At 37.4% G+C, this 8,188-nt stretch overlaps 1 protein-coding gene across 1 annotated transcript in view; it reads left to right on the top strand.

The window, feature by feature from the left end:
- The window catches only part of Lonrf1 (LON peptidase N-terminal domain and ring finger 1), a 31,079-nt gene extending 26,473 nt beyond the window's left edge, over window positions 1-4,606 (top strand). The window contains exons 12-13 of the mRNA XM_013024107.1: window positions 1,667-1,819; window positions 3,260-4,606. Of these exons, the coding sequence (XP_012879561.1) occupies window positions 1,667-1,819; window positions 3,260-3,418 (312 nt within the window). The 3' untranslated portion in view covers window positions 3,419-4,606. The remainder of the gene's footprint in view (window positions 1-1,666; window positions 1,820-3,259) is intronic.
- The last annotated feature ends 3,582 nt before the right edge of the window (window positions 4,607-8,188 follow it).

Raw genomic sequence — 8,188 nt, forward strand, 5'->3', positions numbered from 1 at the left:
AGTAAGGTTCCCTTCTGAATCATGTCTTTTTTACTAAAGCTTAGGGTTTGTTTTCTTGAATTTTATAAGGATGTATAAAAACAGATTTAACAAGTTACAAGTTTGAAGTGTGTTGTTCATATCAAATCCCATGTATTTTAGCTGGTGATTAAATCTTGCATAGACATTCCATGACCAGAATTCTTCAATTGTTTTATAGCTTTCCATCGTCGTTTAAAAATTTTTTCTTTTGATAAAATACATATAACAAAATTTACTGTTTTAATGATTTCAAATGTACAGTTCAATTTGTGTTTGTTTTTGGTATCTACGGGCTTGAACTCAGAGAGGGCCTTGAGCTCTTATTCTGCTTTTTGTACTCAAAGCTGGCACTTACCCTTTGAGCCACACCTCTTTTCTTTCTTTTTTATTATTGATTCATTTATTTATTTTGCTGATGAATTAGAGATAAGAGGCTCATAGACCTTTCTGCCCAGGCTAGGTTTGAATTGAGATCCTCAGATTGCTACTCTTCCTGAGTAGGATCACCTGTATGTGCCACTTGTGTCAGGCACCTTGGGGTTATTAAATAATGTAAAATGAAAATGCTTTGAATTTTTTTTCACTTTTTCTAAATGTAAAATATGTGTTCTTTTGTCTCTTTGTGATATAGTCTTAACCTTTAACTTTATAATATCTATTCAGTTACTTTGCTGTTTTTGTATTAGTCATCCTTGAAGTATGCAAGGCTGAGTCAGCCTGCTATTTGCTGAGATGAGTTAATGTGATGTGCACTACCTGGGACATAGCAAATGGTACATAAGTGTTTTGTGTTGAAAGAATCGATATTTAGATGGATGACTTAGCTATTCCACATGTGTTCTGTGAGACCCCTATATCTTGGAAGAGAAGACAAATGTATTTAACTTCTCCTGTAGGAGAAGTTGAACATCAAGTAATATATTCTCCATCTTATGATTTACTATCTTTTATCCCAAGTTATTTGCTGGTTTTTGTGTTTTGGCCCAGTTCCCTTGTAAAAATAGTAATTTATGCGTATCCTTCTCCTGTGTCTAGTTTCTGTATATGGTTTGTATTCTCCCCTTCATTTTCTCCTTTTATTTGTGGCAGCTGTCTTTTTCTGGTTAGTGTGTGTGTGTGTGTGTGTGTATGCTCGTGTGCACATGTGCACGCGTGCGTGAACGCACACACACATGCACTTTCAAAAAACAGAAGGAATCCCAAATTTGTGTAAACCTTTGAACCAGAACTCACTCTCCTCCCTTGGAAACTGTCAGTTGGTTCTGTGATATACGATATTGCTAAGTGAGCAGGGTTTGGTAGAAGTCAGACCTTGCTTTTTTTCAGATGGTTCCATTAGCACTTCGTAAGGTAGAAATATATGATTTTACAGCCTGAGAACAGTATTCTGATAATCCAGCCCTGAAATAGGTATTCCCTTGTTTTTTTTCTTGCCTTTTTAAAAAAGCTTTTGAGACTTTTTAAAAAATGTAGCCAAGATATTCTTGAACTCTTTATTCTTTTACCTCAGCCTTTTGAGTCCTGGGATTGCAGGTATATTCCATCACATCTAGCTCCTCTGTTTTTTGATAACTTTTGCATTTCTACAGGGTTGGTGAAATACACAAATTAAATACTGACATCTTATTAATTGTTGTTTTTCTAGGTTGAGAATGGAGATGAGATAAAGACCCTCCGTGAGCTTCATGATTTGGTGTACTTTCAAGCCTGCAGCTGGTTTCAGAATTTAAGAGACAGATTTCGAAGCCAAATCCTTCAACACTTTGGATCAATGCCTGAGAGAGAGGAAAACCTTCAGGTAGGATGACTTTATATTGCTTTTAAAAGTTTTACTCTTGTGTAAGCTTGGATTAAGAACTTCTACATTTTCTTCTTTCATTTTCCTTTGTATAATATTTCCTTTGACCCTGTTTTTAGACCATAGCGATATTCTCTGAGCAGCAGTACACACTACAGTTTACATAAGGCAGAGGATGGAAGTAGCTTCCATCTGCAGTGCTTATGAGAGGGAGACAAGAAAGGGGAAAGTTCTTCTCTGAGGCTTTTCTGAAGAAGAGATAAGGGATTAAAAATGAGATGTTGCTATCTGTAAAACTGATTGAGGCAACTAAAAACAAAAACATCGACCATACAGGAATGAAGGGTCTACTGTAGATTGTAGAGTTTATATAGTAGTTGGAGACCTGGAAGAGTGGAGGTCAGGGGCACCTCACCACAAAGCACAGGTGGAGCATATGGTGTCCAAGAATTCTCCAGAAAGCTGCTGCCCATACTTTGGATCAGTACCTAGAGAATGACCACCTCTTTTCCAGTCTCTGTACCACACCAAGAATGCATCTCTTTGACTAAGCCTAACCTGGAGACACAGGGAGGAACAGATTCTGGGAAGTGTAGTTTTTGATGTCTGGAATGCTAAGGATTGGTAGTGATGATTACTTGAAAATGGACAATATACGGATGTAGAAATTAAATTTGGATCTAGAGGGAGCTTATTGAATTCAATACTGTTCTTTATTGTCATTCTGAGGCTTCATGTTCAGGTCCAGTAAAAATAATGCGTTGAACAGTAAAGGCAGCTTATAAATCCTTTTATGTAAATTCGTATCTTTGCATTGGCATTAGTCAGCCCTTGCAACACCAGACAAAAGTATTTACTGGAGATGTGTTTATTTTTCCAACTAAACTGAAAGCCATGACTTTTTTCTTTTCTCTTTTTTTTTGTAAGATCTCACAGAATTTTTTTGATATTAAAAAAAATTTAGGTGTCCACAACTTTAAAGTTAAATAATAAAGGAAACTGTTCAGTCAGGGACAATTTTGCTCCCATGGGACATTTGACACTATCTGGAGATACTTCTGACTATCACAGCTGGGGTGATGCCATTGGCATCTAATGAATAGAGATGCTGCTAAATGTACTACTATGAACAGAACAACCTCTCAATACAAAGGATTGTCTGCTTCCAATGTCAGTGGCCTGAGGCGGAGAAACCATGCCCTAAGGCAGTGCAATAGAGAGGAACAAGTATTGACTGTGGAGTCACAGACACTTAGATTGTATTTGTCAGCTTCAGCTTCCCTATTTATGTCTGGCATAATAATAGCCTGCCTTACATGATTGTTAAGGGAATTTGAGACAGCACTTGGCATGTAGTACAGTGCTCAGTATAAGTAGCTCTTTAGTGGTTTGTTATTGTTACATAAATAGTAGGTTTTTGTTTTTTGTTTTAACTTGTAGGCAACCCCTAATGGACCTGCTTGGTGTTGGTGGCTTCTTGCTGTTCTTCCCGTAGATCCTCGATATCAGCTGTCAGTGTTGTCAATGAAATCTTTGGAGGAGCGGTTGACGAAGATACAGCATATACTGACCTATTTTTCTAGAGACCAATCGAAGTAACTGTGCTTGGATCTTAAAGTTACTCTGATCTGGCTGTGTTGATGGCCAGATTATCCGCTGCCTTTGCACATCCAGTGCTGGTTTAAGAAATGTAATGAAATGGTTTTTTGTTTCCTTCAACCTCCTGAATCTTGGATCTGCAAATGAATACCTTCAATTAGGATTTAGACCACTAATAACTTGCACAGTAAAACACACACTGAATGTGTGTCAAACCTCTACATTGTGATGAAGTTGCACTATGTATCATACTCTTAAAATGAACTAAATGCTTTGTGTATGTATGTAGTGTGTGTGTGTGTGTGTGTGTGTGGTTGTGTGTGTGTATGCGTGTGCACGTGTGCGTTCACATGTGTGAGTAGTATGTGTGCTTTTTCTCTGGCTTTAAAATTTTAAAAGAAAAAAAAAAGCCATAGAGAGCAGAACTTGCTGAGGGCCATTTATTGCCCATGTTTACAACAGTAGCGATACAAGTTTTTGCAAATTGAATTTGCCTCAGATTTATCTGTCCTAATGCTTTTATTTGCACAAGTATGTAAAATATGGTACCGAGTGTCATTTTTTTGTTGGAAATACTGCTCTTGCTGAACTGTCTTGACCATTGACTATGACACAGTTTCTTGTTTATGTAAATATTTGCATCCCAGTGCTCCGTAGACATTGGATGCAAAAACCTAGAGCCAGTTTTCAGGAACAATTGCAAACCTGACATGGTACTGTGCATCTATTCATATAACACTTAAAACTGTGAAAATATGGTTTACATTTAATTGTACATAAAGGTAAGTGGAGAACTTGATTCAGTAGCAGTTAGCTTGTACGTTTGTAGGGGCTTCTTGCATTAACTGCCCATCTATGTAATTTATAGTTTGACATGATGTGTTTGTTTAAAAAAATTACATAGTATAAACCCACTAAGGATCTGAGGGAAGAAAAGAAGCTTAATGTAGAACTAAGCTCTTACAGTTTGTTTTATTTTATTAATTCTGGTCTTGGTGCAGATGTTAGTTATGCCTTATTCATATCACAATTAGGTCACCATGCTGTGGCATGGTGTGTACTCATGCTGCCCTAGATACTTTTGTAATTATTTGTTGCAAACTTGTGACTGTCCCTATTAACTTTCTTTTATGTAAGTACTTTGTAAAAGTTTCTTAAAATTTTTGCTTTTGCTTATTTAATTTTGAATAAAAGCTAAATTCATAATTTTTTTCTTAAAATTTAGATCGGTTTCAAAAAAGACTATTAAATGCTTACTATGAAGGTAACTAGAGTAAATGAAGAGTTTACCTATATATTCCTCAAAATGTATCAGGTAGCAAAAAGAGTTACATGGTTTTGTATCCAGATCTTCAATGTATAATGGCTGTGTGTGTACACTTTAATGCCAATTAAGTGCTTTCAGTGTTTACATACACACACTAGTGTGTATGCTTACCATTTGATACGAATTTTGTGGAAACCTTTGATAGTTCTTACCTACATGTTTTTTGAGTGCATTTTTGGAATTTTTTCCCACTGTGCATTCTATACACTTTATCAAAAAAAACTAGCAAAAGAACCAATTTTTTGTTCCTCCTATCACCTTCTAAAGTGCCTAAGTCCTGTTGTGAATTTGGCATTTCAAGCCAAAGTAGCTATTTCCTATTCATTATACACTTGTGTACATGCCCAGTTCTTCTTGCTAAAAGCCAACTCAGGAGAACTCTGAACTCCGTAATCTGTTTTCTTTATACTTCACTAGCAACACTTAAGGAGTGACTGAAACAAATACATAAACCATCTCCTGAGTGGCAGAACTGCAGTCTAGCAGTACTAGCAGTTTTAAGTAGGCATAGGCTGACCACTAGGGAAATAAGGACCAGCTTAAAAAATAAGTGAAGTTGGGTGCCAGTGGCTCACATCTACAATCTTAGCTACTCAGGAAGCTGAGATTTGAGGATTGAGATTGAAAGCCAGCACTGGCAGAAAAGCCTATGAGACTCTAGTCTTCAGTTAGCTACTAAAGAAAATCCAAAAGTGGAGCTGTGGCTCAAGTGGTAGAGTGCTAACCCTGAACACAAATGCTCAGGGACAGTGCCCATCCCCTGAGTTCAAGCTCAGGATGGGCAAACACACACACAACCAAAAATGAGATTAAGCTGGCTAAATTGAGCAAGTATCTGAGGTCCTTTCCTCCTTTAAAACAACAGGAAAGAAAGTGAAATCTCATTCGAATATCGTGAGAACAGAATGCCTTTGAGGAATAGGTGAAATATGGACATGATTTTGCAGAAATGGAAGACTACAGAAAAGTCTCCACAATCTCTACTTAGAACAGCTAGATCCTTCTGGATTTTTCTAGCTCTACTTGGTCTGGCAATAGGTAGCAAGAACAGGTGTTCTCAGACTACAGTGTGGCATTTAGACCTTGGACCACAGAATATCCATAAACTTCTTAGGGCTACAGAACCTCAGAAGAATGAGGAGCCCTCATGCAAGAAGCCACTGATGTGCCTTCTATGGGAGATTGTTCAGTGTTCTCCATGATCAGCACTGTTGGAGGATGTTGTAATCTCCTAATGATCTGAGAGTCAAAAATGCTCCTCAGTCAGTCCTGGTTATTATTAGAAGCTGAATTAATGAATTAATCATGAAAATAAGGTCTGTAGTTGAGCAAGCCAAAGGATTGGGTGTAATAAAGAATGAATGAGGTACAGGATTAAGAACTCAACCCAGAATATAACACCAAGGGCTGAAAAACAATGAGAAAAACTGAGTCATGGATAATAAACATTCACATTTTTAATGTCCAGCTAATAAAAGTTCTTGTGTCATGCAGAAGGGAAGAAATAAACAATACAAGTAATTTTCTCTCAGTCAAGTCTAATAAAATATTCTAAGTGTGTTCGTGGGGACCAGAATCATCCATTTTAAAGAGAAAATGTAAGGCAAGCTTCAGTCAAAATGACAGTTCTCTGGTATTAATCAGCAAAGACAGACTGAATAATATGAATTTAAAGATACTATTTCTTCCTAATCTAATATTTAAATGCCAACATTTACAAATTATTAAGCATTTGTGTATGTGTGCCAGTATTAGGGCTTAAACTCATAGCCTGGGCGCAGTCCCTTAGCTTTTTACACCCAAGTATGGCCCTCTACCACATAGGCTACAGTTCTTCCTGCTTTTTGTTGAATAATGGGAGATAAAAGTCTCATGGATTTTCTTTCCCAGGCTGGCTTTGAACTTCTGCCTTCAGATCTTAGCCTCCTGAGTAACTAGCATTACAGGCATGAGCCACTATTGTCTGACATAAATATTTTTTAAAAGAGACTTAAAATAAGGCTTAATAAATGAGTTCATTTGGTGATAGGTCTCTTAATAGCTTTTAGATACTTACCAATATTAAATCATCCTTAAAAGTATGTTTAGGAAGTAGTCATGTCACATAAATAGGATTTTTAAAAGAATATATGCTTAATGGGGTAGACAGCATATTCAGCCCTCAGAAAAAATTCGTGCAAATATAGTATTCTTATTTAGGGGAGGAAACAAACACTAAGTTTTAAATAAATTGTCTACAAGTTAACACAACTGCTGTGATGGGACTGGTTCTGAACCTGGATGATTTTCTGGCACTTTATTGTCAAATAAAATGGAGGGTGTGGGATTGGTTTTGATATACCAGGCTTTATATGTCATGAGTGTACTTTAAGCTGTGGAATTGCAGCAAATGTATTCTTTTGTTTGTTTGTTTTTTGGTGCTGGTGGGGCCTGAACTAGGGCTTGGGTGCTTTTTTGCTCAAGGCTAGCACTTTACCATTTGAGCCACAGCTCTCCTTCCAGCTTGTTGGTGATTAATTGGAGATGAGAGTCTCATGGGCTTACCTGCCCAGCCTGACTTCAAACCTCTGTCCTCAGATCTTAGCCTCCTGAGTAGCTAGGATTATAGGTGTGAGCCATTGGCTTCTGGCCAACATACGAATTCTTTTGTTTTGTGTATCATTTTTCTTTAATTTTTTAATTATATTTTATTGTATAGATGATGTACAGAAGTAAGGTGTTGAGTACATTTCTTATCAAACATTGTTAACACTTGCCTCTTTTTTCTTTTTTTCTTTTGTCAGTTATGAGGGCTGAACTCTGGGCCTGGGCACTGTCCCTTAGCTCTTCAGCTCAAGGCTAGTGCCCTACCAGTTGAGCCACAGCACCACTTCCGGCTTTTTTCTGCTTCTGTGGTGCTGAGAAATCTAACCCAGAGCCTCATGCATTTGAGGCAAGCACTCTACCACTGAGCCACCTTCCCAGCCCCCCTGCCTCTTTTTTCTACTTCCCTTCCCCCCTCTAAGTTGTTAAGTTCATTTCCAACATAGTGTCTTGTGAGTATCACTGTTGCATTGATTCACCCTTTGTCCTTTGTCACACCATTTTTTCATTCCCCTCTCTTCCCCAAATCAGATAAACAATACAAGACACAGGGTACCAAAATCAAAAACAGTGACAACAGGGGATAAACCAAAGGGGGGGGGGAGAAAAAAGAAATAACTTCACATGGTACATTAACAGCAACAACAACAAAATCCTCTTGTTTCCATTTCTTGGAGTTCATTTCGATTAGCATCATTTTATGTGATCATATGTACATAACTATTGATCTATTGTGATCCTCTGCTAGAACTATCCTAGACATATACTAATTATTACAAATGAGGGAAACCACAGAGCCTGTTTCTTTGGGTCTGGCTTACTTAATATGATTTTTCCCAAGTCTTTCCATTTCTTTATGA

This window comes from Dipodomys ordii, unplaced genomic scaffold (genome assembly GCF_000151885.1).
Source record: "Dipodomys ordii isolate 6190 unplaced genomic scaffold, Dord_2.0 Scaffold4, whole genome shotgun sequence".
NCBI lineage: Eukaryota > Metazoa > Chordata > Mammalia > Rodentia > Heteromyidae > Dipodomys > Dipodomys ordii.